Source organism: Rhinopithecus roxellana, chromosome 16 (genome assembly GCF_007565055.1).
Source record: "Rhinopithecus roxellana isolate Shanxi Qingling chromosome 16, ASM756505v1, whole genome shotgun sequence".
NCBI classification, from domain to species: Eukaryota; Metazoa; Chordata; class Mammalia; order Primates; family Cercopithecidae; genus Rhinopithecus; species Rhinopithecus roxellana.
The window spans coordinates 115,779,848-115,799,167 of NC_044564.1; the positions used below are offsets into that span (position 1 = coordinate 115,779,848).

At 55.2% G+C, this 19,320-nt stretch overlaps 1 protein-coding gene across 5 annotated transcripts in view; it reads left to right on the forward strand.

Annotated features, from left to right (window-relative positions):
• Positions 1–19,320, forward strand: part of COL27A1 (collagen type XXVII alpha 1 chain) — a 159,753-nt gene that overhangs the window by 103,021 nt on the left and 37,412 nt on the right. For all 5 annotated transcript variants that reach the window (XR_004054043.1, XM_030920179.1, XM_030920181.1 and 2 more), the window contains 10 exons: positions 1,890–1,943; positions 7,659–7,712; positions 8,228–8,272; positions 8,370–8,414; positions 8,720–8,773; positions 9,962–10,015; positions 10,902–10,955; positions 12,492–12,545; positions 13,943–13,996; positions 18,977–19,084. Coding sequence is in view for 4 of the 5 variants with exons in the window: in XM_030920179.1 (XP_030776039.1) it covers positions 1,890–1,943; positions 7,659–7,712; positions 8,228–8,272; positions 8,370–8,414; positions 8,720–8,773; positions 9,962–10,015; positions 10,902–10,955; positions 12,492–12,545; positions 13,943–13,996; positions 18,977–19,084 (576 nt within the window). In the remaining variant the exon portion in view is untranslated. The remainder of the gene's footprint in view (positions 1–1,889; positions 1,944–7,658; positions 7,713–8,227; positions 8,273–8,369; positions 8,415–8,719; positions 8,774–9,961; positions 10,016–10,901; positions 10,956–12,491; positions 12,546–13,942; positions 13,997–18,976; positions 19,085–19,320) is intronic.

Sequence of the window (19,320 nt, forward strand, 5' to 3'; positions counted from 1 at the left end):
CTTTGCCACTTCATCTTCTAGAAACTCTAGGAGGTACGGACTCTTCTATCCCCATTTTATAGATGACAAAACTGAGGCCCAGTGAGTTGAAGTAACATGCCTAAAATGGCACAATTAGTAAATGACTGAACTGGCATGTGAGCCCAGGTTCTCCAGTGCTACAGCCTGCTCTTTTCAGCAATCTATGCCTTGATATAGAGACTTGGCTCCCGAAATTTCCCAGTGGTGCATTGCATGCCTTCTGAGCTCTGAGATCACTCTATAAAATGGCCCATTCTCACCCAGTCTTTGTGTTCTCCACCATCCAGGAGTCAGATCTGCCTTTTATGGGGCCAAGCCCGGGTCCACACCCTGCTTGTTCTGCTGATGAACAGTCAGCCTGGGACCCAGCCCCTCACAACAGCCCCTCCACAGCAGCTGTCGGAGGGTCTGCCGGGTGATAGCGGCTGGGTTCCCACCCCTGGAAGCCATGGGGAGAGGGAAATGGGAACATCAAGAGTTCATTCTGAGGCCCCAAATGGGGCTGGGCCTCTCCCTGGTATTCAGAGGAGGGACGAGGGTGGCTCTGCCTTGCAAAAGGAGCACACCCAGTCCGAGAATCGCTGCAGGAGCTGGGAGGCTCCTGGAGCTGGCAGAGGGTCCTGGCTGGCCGCTGGATGAAGTTGCCGCTTGAGGTCTCTTAAGCTGGGCCTGGAATTGGGGTGGGGGTGGGGGAGACATTAGGCAGAGGCGTGGCTTGCTTCCCATCTTCTCCTGCGTTCCCTCCCTTCACACCCTCTGCCCTCTTCAGTTCATGTGCTCCTTGTTCATTCAACAGATTCCTGAGTGCCTGTCATGCACCTGTGCCAGGCCAGGTGCTGAGAATTCCAAGAACTAAACTGGCCCTGGTTCCTCGCCCTCTCACACTGCCTCTCTTGCTCCTCTTGTCTGTTCATCAAAACTGAGATGGCTGCTCATGTGCCTGTGGCTGGGCCTTGCTCCCCTCTCATGCCACCCCACCCACTTCTCTGCCTCTGCCTCTGCCTCTCCCTCTCCTTCTCTCCTTCTTGATCCTCTCCCACTCTGCCCCCTCTGCCTCCCAAGCTCACCCCAGGCCTGTGTTATCAGTTCTTCTTCCTCTTCCTCTTTTCCCTGGGGGAAAATGTTCAGGAAAATATTGGGTGTCAGAGTGGAGGCGAGGGACAGAACTTGGGTCACCAGATTCGCTTTTGTGATGGGGGACAGAAAGGTAGACGAGGATTTGAGGAGACCTTTTGTCATACATGTCATTGTAGATGATGCAGTGGCTCACACCAGCACTTTGGCAGGCTGAGGCAGGAGGATCACTTGAGTCTAGGAGTTTGAGCTCAGGCTGGGCAACATAGTGAGACCCTGTCTCCACGAAAATGAGAAAATTAGCTGGGCATGATGGTGCATGTCTGCAGTCCTAGCTCCTCAGGAGGCTGAGGCAGGGGGATCACTCGAGCCCCGGAGCTCAAGGCTGCACTGCATTCCAGCCCAGGCCGCAGAGCGAGATCCTCTCTCAATAAATACATAAATGAATGAATGAATGGCATCGTATCTTCTCATTATTGATTTTGAGGAAAAGGAGAAGAAAATATTATGCAGGGAGCCTTCTCCCCACTCCCCAGACTCCCAGGAAAGGTTGAGGCCCATCCCCCTATAGCCCAGGGCATTGGCTGTGTCTGAGGCTGTGGCTCGCCTGCTGCTTTCCCCAATGAGCCAAGTGCTCAGTCCTGCCATGTGAAGGCTGCTGGGGCCCTGGCAGTTTCTGAACATGCCTGTCTGAGGGCTGCAGGCCTTCAAGCTTTGCCCCACACTCCCAGCCCCACCATGTTGCTCTCACTTCCTAAAAAGGGGCTTCTCCAAACTCCTTCTCCTCTTCCCAGGGTCCTCCAGGATCTCGAGGCCCACCAGGCATGAGGGGAGCAAAGGGACGTCGGGTAAGTCAAGCCCAGGTCTTGGGGGCTGATGCCAGTGGGAGAGGGCACACTTGGAACAGGGCCACCTGCCAGAGACTGCCTGGTCTCTGCCCCCAGCCCAGCTCTGGGATCTGTGACCTTTGCAGCACGAGGCAAGGTTCCAGGCTCACCCTGGACCTGGCTCTGTGGGTGGGACCCCACCCCTCTTTCCAACTCATGTCTGAGCCTTGCTATCCACCAGGCACAGTCGGGCCCTCTGGTACCAGCTCTTTGTTCATTCATGTAGTCAACCAGCACTTATTTAGTGCCTACTGTGTGTCCGCCTACTGTGGCGGACACTTGGAGGCTCTACAGGTATTGCGGTGAACAGGACAGACATGACTCCTGCCTGCCCTTGTGAGTCAGTCAACAAGTGAATCAAACCACTTGGCAGACGCAGGTCATAAAATACAGGTCATCAGCACATGGACCGAGGAAGTACCAGCAGCCTGGAAGCCCAGAGGAGGACACTACCTGGGCAGGGTACTAAGGAAGGACATTAGGAGAGGGCAGTGCTTGAGCTGATGCCAGCTTCCCGGCAGGGAACTGGCAGGGGAAAGCCCGAAGGTGATACAGGAGGTGGATGTTTAGGGATCCTCAGGGTCAACAGAGGGACGAGGGAGAGGGATGGGGCTGGGACTTAGCAGGCACCAAGCAAGGCAGGGCCTCAAAAGCCACAGCTATATTCCAAGGGCAGTGGGAGACTGCAGGGGGTTTTAAACAGGGCTATCCTGAGCACCGTCGCTGGGAGTAATCGCCAGCACTTACTCTATGCCAGACACTGTCTGTCACACACATTAACTCATTTAATCCTCAACACTACCCTGTCATGTAGGTGCTATTCTCATTCCCATTTTATTCTTATTTTATTTATTATGATTTTATTGTTGGATTACTTAACCTTTCTCCCAGAAAGCCTTTGATTCCTGGGATAAACTAGGTGCTATGTGATTCAGCCCAAGCTCTGAACACCTCCAAGCCTCCACTCCACTCCCAGAGAGGCACAGAGAGGTTGAGTCACTTACCTCAAGTTGCACAGCTGAAAAGTAGCAGAGCTGGGATTTGAACCCAGGAAATCTGGCTCATTTGCATACTGAATTCAGCCTTATTTTTAATCACACAGGGAGGGTTGACAGGATGGTCTGCCACCAATAGGTATACAGGCGTGGGGCCATGCAGCCTTATTGTAAAGAGAAAGTGAGATGATGCAGGTAGTGCCGGCAGCCCAGGCCTGATTTCCAAGCTCCATATGGGTGATCTGTGATTATTATTCTCCTCTTGGCTGGATTTCAAGTGGTTTTACAATTTCCCCCAAACCAGATGGCCTGAGCAGCCGGCCTGGAAGAGGGAAGATTAAAAGGCATTCCTCTGGCCCGGCAGGGTCCCTCCGGTGCCCATGTCCTCTGGGTCTCTTCAAACAGGCCTTGGCCCAAGGGCAACCGGGCTCCATCCAGATCCTCTGTACCTCCCCTCCTGCCCCAGGAAGCTGGATTCCCTAGAGGGTGAGCTGCATGGGCCCAAGCCCCCTGCCCTGCCTCAGGTGTGAGGCTCAGATCCACTCAACTCACTGGGCTCCGAAATCCAAGCTTCCAACCATGTCAAAGTCTCCCCAGCCAGGAGGGGAGCATCAGGAACATGAGTCCCTCTCCCCACTGGGTGTGTCAGGAATGCACAACCTATGAGATCGGCCCCCTGCGTCTCCTGCCGAACAGGCTGCCCTTCGCCACCTGCTAGATGGGATGACTGAGGGTGGGGAACCTACAGAGGCACCCACCATGCCCGTGAAAGAGCTTGACTCTGGGCAAGTCCTGATCAGCTCCTGGTTTGCCCTGTGCCCTTAGCAAGGCCTTGTGGCGCTCTGTGCCTCAGTTTCCCCATATGTGCCAAGGGGGATGGGCCTGGAGGTCTGCAAGGCCTTGCCTGCTTTCCCGCCTATGTGTGGGACGGGCCTTGCTGTCCCCCCCAACACCGCCCACCCGAGGAAGAATGAGCACTGAGGGTTCATGGCCAGAGGCAAGGGAGGCTCTCGTCCTCTGTTGTTGGTGAGGATGCTGACTAGAACCTGGGCCCACCAGCCCCAGTGAAAAGAATGAGGACTCTGGGGTCAGATGGGCCTACGGCAAGTCTCAGCACCCCCGGTTCCCAGCTGTGGAACCCCAGGCCGGTTTCCTAACCTCTCACAGCCTTTCTCCCACCTGCTCAGGTGAGAGACTTTAATTCCTTCTTCTGAGGGGGTCGTAAGGACCCCAAGATTGCAGTGCCTTGGGCCAACTCTTTTCCTGCCTGTGGGTATTAGAGCTTAGCTGACCTTGCCTGAATCCAGGCTCTTCCTCTTGGATCTTGGACCTTGGGCCACTGATTTCCCCTGCCTGAGCCTTCGCTTCTCCCTCTGTAAAATGGGTGAGCAACAGAACGAAGCTGGTGGACTGGCTGCGGGGATTCAGTCACTTCCTGAGCACCTTGAACCTGTTGCAGGGCGGCAGCATGTGATGGTGCGTGCTCATTCCCGCTTGTTCATCAGCCCCTTTTCCCCAAGAGCTGTGGTTGGCCAGATTTTCTGCCCCAGGCAGGAGCTCCTCCCCACCAAGCCTGCCCCCAGGCCTGGCTGGAGGGCAGCCCCCAACCTGCCTACAGACATCTTCCTCGGGAGCAGATACAAGAGAGCAGACACATGGCTCTGATAGAAACCCAGGCTTCTCTCCAGCAGGCGGGGCGGGAGTGGGCCTGCCCGGGTTCATTTAGGGAAGTAGGCGGCAGGACTGGGGGACCTGCAGGATGAACTGTTGAGTGGCCCAGAGCAAGGGTTAGTGTATGGCTGCTCTCGTCCCTCTCCCTGCCCTGTGGAGTTGGGGAGACAGGGCAACTGGTGGCCCCACTACTGCTTCCTCCTCTCTCTTAAGCCAGGCCAGCTTCTCCCGGACTCCTTGGTGCTCTGCTGGGATAGTGAGTTCTCTCAGATAAGAGGGATTTTAGACACTGTCTTCTCCAACACCACCCCCCAGTGTGCAGCCTTCCTGGCAGGCTCCTCTGGGCCCTGACCTGTATACTCCTGGTGACGGGGAGCTCACTCCCTTTCTGAAAAACAGTGACAGGTAGTGGTGAAAAAAATGGATGTCCTGCTGACTTGGTCTCAAATTCTGGCCCCTCACTTCCAAGCTGTGTGACCGTAGGCAAGTTCACCACCATCCCGAGCCTGTTTCTTTCCTTGTAAAAGGAGGATAACAGCTTTCACTGCTCCTGTGGTGGCTGCTCTGCTCTGTTATTTTTTAATGACTTAACCTTTCTCCCTGAAAGCCTTTGATTCCTGGGATAAATAGGATGCTATGGGATTCAGGCCAAGCCCTCAACACCTCTGAGCCTCCACTCCCCTCCCAGAGCTATCCCTTTCCAGGGAGGTGTATGTGAGAGACAGAGCCCAGAGAGACAGAGCCCAGAGTCAGAGATCATCCCTCAGGAGGGCTCAGTTATCTGCCATCAGCTCAGCCCCTGTCCCAGCTCCTATGACCTGACCCGGCCCCACCCCATATGGCTCTAGCTCCGCCAGGCCTGTGCCCATGGATCACGGGTGTTAAGTCTAATAACATGGTGTGACAGTGTCCATGTGAGCCTGAGACTGAGGCCTGGAGAGGAGGTGGGGCTTTTCTGGGTCACACAGCAAACTAGCAACAGGCTAGGGCTGGCACCTGAGCCCAGTAATGGCCACTAGAGATGGCTTGTTTAGGAGTTCAGCAAACCTCAGCTTAAATCTGTGAAAACTCTCAACTGGTTTTGCACAGCATAGCGTGAACTGCCTGAGGAAGGGACTGAGCCCAGATTCCCCAAGCCACTCCTATGTCCCTGCCTCTGGGGAGCCTGCCGCCTCCTCTGGCAGAGCCTGGCAGGGATGGAACTAGCCATTCTTAAGCACTTTCTGCATGCCAGGCACTGAGCTGCCTGTGGGCATCGCCTCCTGTCTTGAGGGAGAGATTTCTTGTGCCCATTTCAGAAAAAAGAAACTGAGTCTCAGGGAGGAGCAGTCACTTGTCCCCAGACACATTTTCTGAGCAGCCCAATGCTTACGGCTGGACCCCACAATGGGCCCCAGGCCCTGGGCTTGGGGATGCTGAGAACAGCATCTCCTAGCTGAACCCTGGCCTTGCCCAGTGGCTCCCTGTTCCAGGATTGCTTGATCAGTGGGGTGCTCTTTAAGGCTGCAGTGTGGGATTGAAGCATAGGGAGCTCCAGGCAGCTGAGAAGTGGAATTTTCACTTTGTTGGCCCAATTATTCATTGAATTTTTTTTTTTTTTTTTTTTTTTTTTTTTTGAGATGGAGTCTCACTCTGTTGCCCAGGCTGGAGTGCAGTGGCGCAATCTCGGCTCACTGCAACCTCTGCCTCCTGGGTTCAAGCGATTCTCCTACCTCAGCCTCCCAAGTAGCTGTGACTACAGGCACACACCACCACACCCAGCTAATTTTTGTATTTTTAGTAGAGATGGGGTTTCACCATGTTGGTCAGGCTGGTCTCAAACTCCTGACCTCATGATCCGCCCGCCTTGGCCTCCCAAAGTGCTAGGATTACAGGCGTGAGCCACTGTATCCGGCCTTCCTTGTTCTATTTTTAAATGATTTTTCTTCATTTAGTTTTCTCATTCCCCATCCTCTCCCACCTAGACACTTCTCCAGTTCCTTTTATCTGGGGGGGTATTGCGGGCTGGTCCCCTGGGCTCCTGGGCCAGGATGGGCCGGCCTCCTCCACAGGACACTCCTGTCCTCCCAACACAGACCGCTTGAGACCCCCTAGAGAACACAGCCTGCTCTGTTTTCCACGGGTCTTTTCCAGAAGACCCCAGCCCATCTGTGTCTCTGTGGGAGCGCCCCTGGAGGGACACACATGGGGCAGTGGGTGGAGCCCACATGGGGGATGAGAGCAGCTAATGTGTTAGGGACCTTAACTAAGTCACTTCTCTTGGCTGGGCCTCAGTATTCCCATCCGTGCAGTGGGGTAGGGGGTGGACTCCACCTGCCCCTGGGGTCTCCCAGCAATCAGGGACCAAGACTCCTGTGTCAGGGTTCAGGCCTGAGCCCAGGGCTCCAGGGAGCCGCAGCCTGACTCCCACCCCCTCGTGCACAGTCTTGTCCTGTTCCTGCCCCTGCCTCATGGTAGTTCCTCCTCTGTGAACGGGGCTGCATTCGCTGTACGTATGGCCAGAGACAGGGCTGCTCCACATATCTGGGAAGGACATGCAGGTTCTTCCCAGGTCCTACTCTGTCAGTTTCCACCAAGAGCTGTGACCCACATACCTGTTTCTGCCCCGTGTGTGCTCTGGGAAGGGCACGTGGCAGCAGAGTCTGAAGAGTTGGCTGTGTGGACGTGGCCATGTGTAACTCAATTGTGGCCCTCAGTCTCCATGTCTGTGAAATGGATTGGCTGGGTGACCCCCACGATCTCTCTGAACAGGGCCATTAGTGCCCCAGCCCCCTTCTGGAAGCATCAGCCTCTAGCTGAGTCTACTCGTGCTGCGGTCTCTGCAGAGCTGTTTCGAAGGTGCTGCACGAGGGTGACCACCTCAGTGGGGAGTGTGTGGGAAGTGGGAGGAGGAGGGGGCCGGGGCTTGTGCAGGGGATGGCCCCAGGCTCAGAGCAGCCCCGCCCTCCTGGTTCTCGGCCCGAGGGAGACCCCTGCTGTCCGGTGTGCTAGTCCCTTTTTCCTATTCCAGGGCCCCCGAGGACCAGACGGACCAGCTGGGGAGCAAGGGTCCAGGGGCCTGAAGGTACCGACCCCCAGGGCCTGCCCTTCCTCACTCCTCCAACACTGGGTCAGGAATCATGAACAAGGCTCGCATCTCCTCAGAACAACGCCCCTTAGGGACAACGAAGGGAGCCCCATGGAGGCTGCAGGGCTCTTTCTGAGAGGTCAGCCCTTCCACTCCTCCTGACCCCCCACTGCAAGCCCAATGAAGAGAAAGCAAGAAAGGAGGAGAGAGATCATACATGTCCTCGGACCCCTTCCCCAGACCCCAAACCCCACCAGGCCCCTGACAGTCGAGACAGCTTCTGGCAGCCCCATCCCTAGGAAGGGGTCCTTGGTTCTCCACCTGGAGCAGCTGGCGACGGTGGCGAGCCACTCTCCTTGTCAGGCCTTAGTTTTCCCATCTGCACCGTAGAGAGGGGGCAGACTCCGCGGCCTCAAGTGGGTTCCTTTTATCTCCCATGTGGAGGGCTCCCTTTTTGGGGAACGGTCCTCCCAAGCACCCTCTCCCACCTTCACGTGCTCTGCTTCCTACAGGGCCCTCCAGGACCCCAGGGCAGACCGGGCCGGCCTGGACAGCAGGTATGTCAGGCCAAGGCCAAGCAGGCCAGCCGCAGGCCCCCTCCCTGCTCCCTGCTTTGTGATCTGAGCCTGTAATGACCCCCACATGTGCTTCCAGGGTGTGGCTGGTGAGCGAGGCCACTTGGGCTCACGAGGCTTTCCTGTAAGTAGCACCAGTTCTTGAAATTCTCTACATGGGGCTTTTGGTGGGGTGGGGGCGGGGGTGTGGATAATAACCACTTTTACCAAGTTCCTATCCTTCTGTGGAAACCCTGAAGGTTCTGGTTGCCCACCCGCCCTGCACTGAAGCCCCTCCAGCACATCCCCTCTTCTCTGGGTCTCAGCCTTCCCATCTGTCACCCGGTGGGGGAGGACAGGACCCAATACACTAGGATGGCTTGCTTGAAGTCAAGGCAGGACAGGGAAGGCCATGGAGGGCCTAAGGTCACCTTTGCCTTGTCTCTGCAGGGCATCCCGGGTCCCTCAGGCCCCCCAGGCACCAAGGGCCTCCCAGGAGAACCGGTAAGAACCTTTCCTTCCCTCTTCCGCCTCTTTGCCGCTGGCACCTGGGGATGTGGGCCGGGTGGTCAGATCAGGGGAAGAGTTGGAAAGGGACCATGCCTGGCCTCTAACCCCACGGTGGGCCAGGCCTTGGGGTTGGTGGCGAGCACTAAGCCAGGAGTTCTGGGTTTGAGGCTCAGCTCACTTGGCCTCCAGCCTGTTTTCTTGCCAGGATAATGGGGGTGATTGTCTCTGCCTTGCCATTCTGTGGTGAAGATGAAATGTGAAAATGTATAGGGAGTGATTGGCACAGTGGAAGGCAGAAGGACGGAAGGAAGGAGGGAAGATAAGAGTAAACCAACAAGCTGACTGGGAACCAGAGTCCAGCATGGCTGGAGTGGAAAGTGGGACCTCAGAAAGGGCAGGAGGAGGCAGCAGGCGCCAGTCGCCCGAGGCCACGGGGAGAGTGTGCTTTTTGTCCCAAGGGCAACAGGGAGCCATGGAAGGGCTTGAGGCAGAGAGGCCGATCAACTTGCTTTCCAGGAGATGTCCCTGGAAGGACAGGTGTAGGGGGACAGTCCGGGAGCCCCATGAGGAGGCTAGAGAGTGGTGCTACAGGAGATGGCAGGGAGAGGACAGAATCTTCAGGGCACTAGGAGGATGACTCCTGCACAGGGCAGGGGAGGACAGGAGGCTCCCATCCTCAAGGCCACTGCTGCATTCCCACATCCTGAGGCCCAAGGAATCACCCTTTTGAACGGTGGGTTGGCTGGGGGTGGGGGTTTCCAGACATGGATCTAAGGTGGAAGGATATTCCAGGCAGGGGCAATGGATGAGCAAGACGCAAGAGCTAGGAGGTTTCTGATCAGGGAGGGCCCCCTGGGCTTTAGGTGGGTGAATAGGAGAGTGTGCAGCTGTGTTGGAGGGAGTATGACTGCAGCCCCATCCCTAGGAAGGGGTCCTTGGTTCTCCACCTGGAGCAGCTGGCGACGGTGGCGAGCCACTCTCCTTGTCAGGCCTTAGTTTTCCCATCTGCACCGTAGAGAGGGGGCAGACACCAGGACCCTTGGTGTGGCGGGGGCGGACTAGGGGTGTGCTTCAGAGTCCCCTGTTCTGGGGATCATCTCCCTCACTCACCTCTCCAGATCCCAAAGAGGGCCCAGGCTGGCTTCTCCCAACTGTCTGTGTGTCTGTCTGTCTGTCTTCCAGGGCCCTCAGGGACCCCAGGGGCCAGTTGGGCCTCCAGGAGAGATGGGACCCAAGGTGAGTGTGAGAGACCCTTATTCGTCCCATGATGCTGCTGGGAATATATCAGCCCTTCCCTTCCCTCCTCCCCAGGAGCCTCTTTCTGCCATTCCCTGTCCTGGCCCAGGGAGATGATCATGTACCATGTAGTTCAGACAAGGGTGGACGCCCTGGCAGAGAGGGTAGATCCATCCTGGTGGCATAGGTTGAGGAGCTGGGCTCCTAGTCCAGGGGCATTGTATGGGATGCAGAGGTGCCAGAACCCTTGTGGGGGCTGGCATTGCCTTTTTGGGCATCACTGGAAACATGGATGCTTTTCAACCTTGACCTTCCTGGGACTTTGCCCCAGCAGAGGTTTGACTGTCAATCCAGCCCCCAAGGGTCATGCAACAAGGAACTTGGAAGGAGCCTCAGACACCCCTGCCTTATCCGGAGGGAAAAACCAAGCCCAGGGTTTATGCAAGGGCTGCAGCCATGCCCATGGTGATAACTCAGGGCTGCTTCCCACCCGCCTCATGCTGGCTCAGCTGTAGAGAGAAGGGTTAGAATCACTTGGCCCTAAACACAGCATCCAATGGTTTCCTCCCCCGTCTTTATGTGAATCATGAAATTTTCTTCCCTCTGCTTGCCAAGGGCCTCCTAGTGTGGTAAACCACACTCGTGGGGTGGGAGAAGGCTCTAGAAGCCTCTGGGTAGTCCCAAAGCTCAGCCAGCCTGGGTCCACCCCCAGCCCCCTAGTTCCAGCTCCAGGCTCCAAGAAGCTACAGGCTGCTCCTACCTCTGCATTTCTTGTGCTGTGTGACCCTGGGTGTGTCTCTTGCCCTCTCTGAGCCTCAGTTACCCCCTTGCTTACAACCAGGGGGCAGCTCTTGCTCTAGGAGGGACCAATGGCATTTTCTTGCAGGGGCCGCCGGGTGCAGTGGGAGAACCGGGCCTTCCTGGGGAAGCCGGGATGAAGGTGAGGTGGGATGAAAGAAGAGAAAAATGACTTGTTGAAATCAGCTCCCAGCTGGCGGCCACATCCTCTCCATGGAAGAGAAATTGGCCTTTCTTGTGGCTGGGATAATGGGTTCTCTGTGCTCCTGGCTGGGGAGTGGGGCCTGCTCAGGGCCAGACTGGAGTGTGGAGCCCCCACCAGTGTCCCCTGCCAGGCAATGTTTTTTCAGGCATCTGCCCCTGCCTCCACGCTGGGGTGGCTATACCTCTTGGCCTCGTACGATACCATCTGCATCTCAGTGCCAGTGCCTCTCATTACCTGCTAAGAAACAGGTGCCTGTTGATACCTGGGCTCTGGGAGAACCCCCTCCCCATTCTGCTGCTGTTGGAAGAGGACGCTGTTCCCCTTGGAGGCCCCAGAGCTGAGGAGCGATGCTGGCTAGCCCATGGACATTGTTGAGGCAGGACCCAGGGGAGCCCGCAGAGGGGCTGTGAGACTTGAGTCCAGTCACCTGCTTCTGTGCATTCAAAGAGGGGGTTGGACCAGGCCTGGGGCTGTCAGACTTGGCTTAGTCCCAAAATCCTTTGCTCAGACTCCAATGAAGAAAACCACCCCACATAGAAAACTGATAGAAGTGGGATTGTTTCCACCGGAGCAGGGCTGGAGGCTCAGAGCTCTGCCCTCCTTCTGTGTCCCTAGACACCAGCAGGGAATATAGCTTGAAAATTCTCCAATAAGAAAGACCCTTTTAGGGCCTTTATGCAGGGGGCAGGTGACATTTATTCCTGCTCACATAGGGCTTCCTCCTCGTTTGGGTTTCTCTGCAAGTCTCAAGGAAGAGTAAAATCACATAGCTGCCATTGCTGCATCCGAGGCTCCTGGAGCCAGACTGCCCAGCTTCAGATCCTGAATCTGTCACTGACTAGTCTTGTGAGAGCTTGGGCTCCTTACTGAACTCCCCCAATGCCTCTGATGCTTCACCTCTAAAAGAATACCTTTCCTTGCAGGATTGTCTTGAAAGTCAAATATGTTAATATAAAAACTGACGTCCTCAGCCTGGGCAATGTAGTGAGACCCCATCTCAACAAAAAATTTAAAAATCTGCCAGGCATGGTGGCGCATGCCTGTGGTCCCAGCTACTTGAGAGAGGCTAAGGTGGGAGGATCACTTGAGCCTGAGAGATCAAGGCTGCAGTGAGCTGTGATTATTACCTCACTGCACTCCAGCCTGGGCAACAGAACGAGACCCTTGTTTCAAAAAAAAAGAAGTCCTTAGAACGTACAGAACAGTACAGTTAGTTGTTAATAGGATGATGGTGGTGGTGGTGGTGGTAATGATCCTCCTGTCCTGGCATCGGAGAAGAAGCCCGTGGACAAGGTTACTTGGAACAGGAGCTCTGGTTGGTGTTTTACGATTTCTCTGTGGTCCCTGGGAAGAAGGACCTTCCCCATCTCCTCCTCCCATACCCCAAGTCAGAGCAGGTGGAAACAGGAAGAGGTGGTGAGGGCTGGGGCTGGCCCTACCCACCCCCATGGACTTTTGTTTGGCTTCTCCTAGGGTGACCTTGGACCCCTGGGCACCCCTGGGGAGCAGGGCCTCATTGGGCAACGGGTAAGTTGAAGCGATTTATTCTTCCTGAAAGCCCCCAGGGTGCAGGGGAAGAAACGGGCTTTTCTCAATCTCCCTAAGCCTCAGTTTCCTCAGTTACAGAAATAGACCATGAACCTCTATAGCCTCGCTCAGTCTGTCTTGGTAGGCCAGCATTTCCACAGTGTAGAAAAAGGCATTTTGTGGTCTGTAGTCCCAGCTCGGGAGGCTGAGGCAGGAGAATCGCTTGAACCTGGGAGTTAGAGCTTGTGGTGAGCCAAGATCGTGCCTGGGTGACAGAGGAAGACTCCATCTCAAAAATAAAAAAAAAGAAAGAAGGATCCTGAGGTTCTTGAGGCTCGGTAGAAAAGAGAATGATGAGCATGCATCCTATACTCACTGTGTATCAGGCACTTTTCTCGAGGCCCAAGGAGTACAGCAGTGAGTAACGGAGACCTGTCTCTGGAGCTTGCATTCCAGCGGGTTGATAGGTGATACCTGCCATGGGTACAAGAGGATCACAGACCACCCAACTGGCACATGGTTGCCATCCTGCATCTGACAACCCCTGAGGCCCTTTCCAGCTCAGACTCTGAACAGCGATGAATTCTAAAAGCAGAGAGACACCCAAACTTCATTTGATGGACATTTCAAGAACTGTTGTCCAGGGGCGTCTCTGGAGCTAGAAGGGCAAGCCTGGTTGAGGGTCAGCCAGGGACTCAGTGTTCTTGTTGTCATTCCCAAGCTTGCTGGGAAGAAACGTTGAAAGACTGGCCTCCCTTTCCTCATCTGAGAAGTGGGATTCCCCCAAGGAGTTCCAGGAAGGCTTGCTCCAGCTCCAGTAAGAGTATCTCACGTGGCTGCCAGGTGTGGGGCGCTCACACCACGCCTTACAACAACCCTTGAAGGAAGGTGGTGTCAGCCGCATTTTTCAGATGAAAAAACAGATGCCCATGAGAGCTAAGTAGTTTGCTTGTGGTCAAACAGCCAGTGAATGGGAAACTGAGAAGTAGCATTGATGTGTGGTTGATGTCAAAGCCTGTCTTTAACTACTAGGCCACTCCGCAGCCCAGCCAACCAGCCTAGAGATGAGGTCCAGGACAAATCCATGACAGGCACCTTCTAAATTCGTGACCTCATGTAGCCCCCACCCCACACCACCCTGCAGAGGGAGCTGTCGGTAGCTTGGGGGTCTGTTTCCCCTTTCTGGAGAGCTGAGGGTGGTCACCTCAACCTTCCTGTTCATTTGCTGACTCAGCCCCTGGCTACCATGCACCCACTGTGTGCCAGGGCTCCCCAGGGTCCCACTGCCTGGAGATCCGTGGGTCAGGGCACTGCCCCAGGGAGGGGGAAGAAAGGAAAAGCACACCAGGGCCTCCTCCCCAGTAACATCTCCTCCTCTTTCTCCTCACCCTTTCCAGGGAGAGCCAGGCCTTGAGGGTGACAGTGGCCCCATGGGACCTGATGGGCTGAAGGTAAGTGCCCTTTTAGGGCAGGGTCTGGGGACCCTGGCAGGGCATTGCTTTCCCATCCAAGACCTAAGTCTCCTCCCAGAAGCACTGTGTTCCCGTGGAGATCTGAGATGAGACCTCCAGCTCCCATTGACAGCAGGGTGGGGAAGGGTCAGCAGTGTCCAGCGGCTACCTCCCACCCTGCCCTCTGAACTATCTGCTCAGGTGGGACCAGGACCATCACCACCTTGCAGTCTTTCCTGCTACCCTTCTTAAAATATCAGCTTCTCTTGGCTAAGGGCGATTCCTGAGCACCGGCACTACGCCAGGCCCAGAGCCAGGGTCTTTGGTCTCTGTGATCTTCCAAATAACCTAGAAGGTCAGGAAAATAGTAATTACCACCAATGACTTATGAGTCACAATTTAGGGAGGATTAGTCACACGCATACCAGGCACAACACCAAGCCCTGTACCAGCTGGATCCACAGGGCAATGGAAGTTCTGTCTTTAGATGAGGAAACTGAGACTCAGAGCGGTGAAGCAACTTCCCCAAGGACACACCACTAGCAACTGGCACATCCAGGACCCAAATCTGGGCCTGTTTGACCCAAATCTGCTCGCTCTGCTGTACCATGCACCCATTCTAAAGGCGAAAAGGCTGAGGCTCAGAGGAAGGCAGAGATATATTCAGGACCTATGGCGGTGAGTGAGGATCCAAAATTCAAACCCACAGCTCACAGGTGCCAAAGCCTGCTGGCCCACCTTGACCCTTTGTCTCCCTGAGAGCCTCCTGTCAGCCACAAATGTCAGGACTCTGAAGAGGCACCCTAGCTCACCTGAACTGCGGGTGGGCAGGTGGGCACTGCCCTCTGACTCTCCAGACCCATCTTCAGCCAGGCCAGTCCCTGGCCTCCATCTCGAGTCCCGCTCTGACCCCACACATGGGCTTTTCCCGAGGCTGGCCGGTCACCCTGTGCAAGTCAGCTCCCCAGCCCAGGGTCCTGAGGGCCATGTTGGGGTATCCCCTCTCACCCACCTACTCTCCAGGTGACCTTGGAGAAGCAGACCCCTTCTCTGAACCTCAGTTTCCCCATCCACAGGCCTCCGCCAACCCTCATTATGCCCTCCCCACAGTCTCCCAGGGTGCCTTGGTGACCAGCCCCTGCTGCTGACTCCTCACGTTTTCTTGCAAGAGCGAGAGCGACCCCTGTCTGTCATCTGCCTGCTTCCTCACCCCCAGCCCTGCTGCATCCTAGGGTACAGCTGAGTCCTAAGACCCGGAGCATTTGACAGCCCCTCCACACCCTTTGCCAGTGCCTACTACACTGCGTGGTGATGCTGATGAAGGTCATGGCTAAAATGTTTTGGGCGCTTGCCACGTGCCCAGTGCCACTGACCCGAAGGGCTTTATGTGAATTAACCCATTTAATAATTAATCTTCCCAGCAACTCTCCCAAGCTTGATATATTACCATCCCCACTGGACGGATGAGGAAACCGAGGCACAAAGCAGCAGCCTTCTCACTCCACTCTGGGCGACCACCTTTCTTCTTGGAATGTCCACCGAGGTGGGCGGGAGGGGGTCTTCCAACCTGGGTGCCTCGTGCAGTCTTCTGCCTCCACCTTGCATGGCTTTTTGGCCCTGGCTTCTTCCTCTTTCCCTTCCTTCAAAGCCAATTCTACCTGAGTCCTTGTGCTCAAATGCACAGCATCTTCCCCGATCTTTACATGAATCCCAGGAGAGACCCATTTTCTTAAGGTGTTTGTGCAGGAATCACCCCTCGTGGTGAAAACTGCGTGTTGAATATGCACAGCACTTTATAGTTTATAGAGTGCTTTTACACCCGTTATCTCTTTGCTGATGTCCAGCTGATGGTGGTGATGGTAGCGGTGACCAATAATAATTAGCTTTGATCCAGCATTCACGTGCCAGACACGCTGCTAAGCTATTTACGTGGTTTATCTCTTTCAATCCTTGCAGTAATCCTTTCATCCTGATTTTACAAACGAGGAAACTTGCCCAGGGTCACACCACTATTCAGTAGCAGTAGCAATATTTGAACTTAGGCAGCATAACCCCAGGGATGAGGGAGGCATCGTCCCCTGAGCAGAAAATCTTGGAATTAGAAGGAGCCAGAACCCCAGGTTCACACAGCACTGACTTACTTGGTGGTATCAGGGAGTCTCCACCTCTCTGCACCTCAGTTTTCCCATCTGTAACTGGAGAGGGTTAAGGAAGGCGACTTGCAAGGCTCTTCTGAGCACTGACAGATGTCTGAGGATTTGGGGCATCTACAGGAACCCCCAGAGCCTGTTCTGCATGCGATTCACAAGGACGTCCACCCCAGGGGTCCAGTTAACCCCTGGAGGGTGGTCTTAGGCAGAGCCCAGGTGAGGGCCCTTTGCTGAAAATCCAACCAGCCTCCTGGAACAGGCTGTCTGCCTCTGAGAGTTAGGAGAACAGGTGGCCAGGATGACAAGCCAGAAATGGAACCCCAGAGCCAGGGGAGTCTGCAGGAGAGTTATCCGGGCCAGCCCCCTGTCTTCATGCCAGGCTGTGCTTAGAAGCTGAGGCTCTCAGCGGGAAGGGATCTAGGTACAACTCTGTGCCCAGATCTGCTCTGCACTGGCCCACGCCTCAGCTCGGAGTCTCCTGCCTTTATCTGTGCCATCTCTGGACCGCACCATTGCAAAATCTGCCCAACTGAGCTAGAAACTGCCCCAGCAACTCCCTCACACCCACCTCCTGCCCCGGAGCCCAGGCCCCAGCAGGCCCAGCTTGCAGCAATGAGCAATCGTGAGTCGCTCTCTCGAGCCTCTCTTCGGGGCAGGGCCAAACCCCAGGCTCCAGCTTCATGCCCTCTGTTTCCTGTGCTGTCTCTCCTCTGGATGCACACCAGTTTATCAGTGTCCCTCGTAAAGCTTGGCACTGGGGGACAGAACTGGTAAAGACACACTATGCTTTTCCAAGCCTGCTCTTCTCGCCCATCCCTTCCTCGTACCTGTGACTTCATGTCCTCTCCCATGGGTCTCCCTGGACAAGTCACAGCTAAGCCAGTGCAGATTGACCACAAGCCCCAGGCCTGCCAGCCCTGATGGAGACCACCTTCTGATGGACACCGCCTCTCGGCAGCCATGCCCATGCTGCACTCCACACCTCCTCTGCTCAAGGCTGATGAGGGTGACGGCCCATGCCCCATCCTAGAATCCTGCGTGCCCCATCCTGGGACCACACCTGCCCCCAATCTCTCTCAGAGTATGCAAAGATTACCGTGATGAGATAAGGCAAGCTTGGAGTGACACTGATTGCTTCAAAACCATAAAAAACCCATGCCGGCCTGGTGCAGTGGCTCACACCTGTAATCCCAGCACTTTGGAAGGCAGAAGTGGGTGGATCAGCTGAGGTCAGGAGTTCGAGACCAGCCTAGCCAACATGGTGAAACCCTGTCTCTACTAAACATACCAAAATTAGCCAGGCGTGGTGGCGTGTGCCTGTAGTCCCAGCTAGTCAGGAGGCGGGGGCAGGAGAATCGCTTGAACCTGGGAGGTGGAGGTTGCAGTGAGCCGAGATCATGCCACTGCACTCCAGCGTGGGTGACAGAATGAGATCCATCTAAAAAAAAAAAAAAAAGCCCATGCCAAGTGTTGCCTTTCCAAGGAAATAACCCCGGGTGCCCCAAAGGCCCGAAGCCCCAAGAAGACCTTGGTTACAGCCCGATCGCTGTAAAGAGGGCATGCTCAGGATCCTGCTTCAAAGTCCAGCTCCACCGCTAGCCAGCTGTGGGCCTCTGGGCCAGATGACTTGATTTAGCTCTACCTCAGTTTCCTCATCTGTAAAATGGGACTAAAAGCGGACCAGCCTTGGAAAGCTTTTGTGGGGATTAAGTCAGTTAATAAATGTGAAAGGACTCAGACTATGGTCCTGACATGGTTAGTGCCATATAAATGTTAGCTCCATCCATTCCCCAGAGAAAGTATTCTGCAGCCCATAAGAATGATCGCCATGCAGAGCCCAGAGCAGTGGGAGGGCACGTTCACCATAGAGCAAAGCAGTAACTATAACGAACAAAGATGGAGACCGGCAGTCCAGTGGGATTGTGCCTTTAGAGCTTAGTTTCCTGGAGCCAATGCATTGCCTTGGGACAGCTGCTTCACTGCCCTGAGTCAGGTGCATACCATCCAAACTGTTACCTACCATTTATTATTACTATTATTCACTGTTTTTGTGTCATCAAGGATTGAAAATGCAGCTCAGAAAAATGGAAAGTGGTTCTGAGAGGGAGAATTGGGTAAATTTTCTTGCTTGATGAAAATTTCTTTCTTAGGCACAGTGGCTCCCACCTGTAATCCCAGCACTTTGAGAAGCTGAGGTGGGAGGACTGCTTGAGTCTCCAACTCCTGGGCTCAAGCTCTCTTGTAGCAAGAGCTCATTTCTGCAAAAGAAAAAAAATTTAATTAGCTGGGCATGGCGGCATGTGCCTGTAGTCCCAGCAACTTGGGAGGCTGAGGCAGGAGGATGGCTTGAGCCCAGGAGGTAGAGGCTGCAGTGAGCTATGATTGCACCTCTGCACAATCTCTCTCTCTGGGAGACAGACTGAGACTCTGTCTAAAAAAAAAAAAAAAAATCTGCGTCATAAGACTCTTGTTCTCCCAATGTGTCTAAGTTGGGGACAAATTGCCCTTGTCTCCTGTGAACTCTGTGGGGTGGGTGCAGTCAGGACCTGGGCTTATCTCTAAGTCACTCTGCCCTTCCCTGCCCAGGCTCAGACAGGGACACGTGGGAACCTCTAGGTCTGGGATGTGTCCTGTGCAAGCTTCAGACTACACTGGGCTTGGCAGCTGAGTCACAGCACCCTGCCTTTTTGGCAGCAGAGGGACCTGTCGGGAATCTAGGGGCCAGTTGGCTGTGGATGTCTGAATGGAGCCCTGCAGTTTGGGGCCTCTGATGCACTTGGCAACTAACTTATTCTCTGTCTCTCTCCCCTCCTCATGCCCTGCCACCCAGGGGGACAGGGGAGACCCAGGGCCTGATGGAGAACATGGCGAGAAAGGCCAGGAAGGGCTGATGGGTGAGGACGGGCCCCCCGGCCCCCCTGGCGTCACTGGTGTCCGGGTGAGTGTGCAGGCTGCTTGCAGTGCCTAGGGCTCTGGGGTACCCTGAACGCTCATGCCTGTGCAGGCAGCTGGGCGGGAGGTCTTTTGGTAGTGCCACTGTGGTCCTTTCTCCGCCCGGTGGTTTGCCAGAGAGCCAATCTGACCCTGTCCCTTCCCTGCTTAACGTTCCATGGCTCTGCAGAACATCTGTTACTCATCCTACCGGCTCCCCTGCCCTGTGCAAACCTGGCCCCT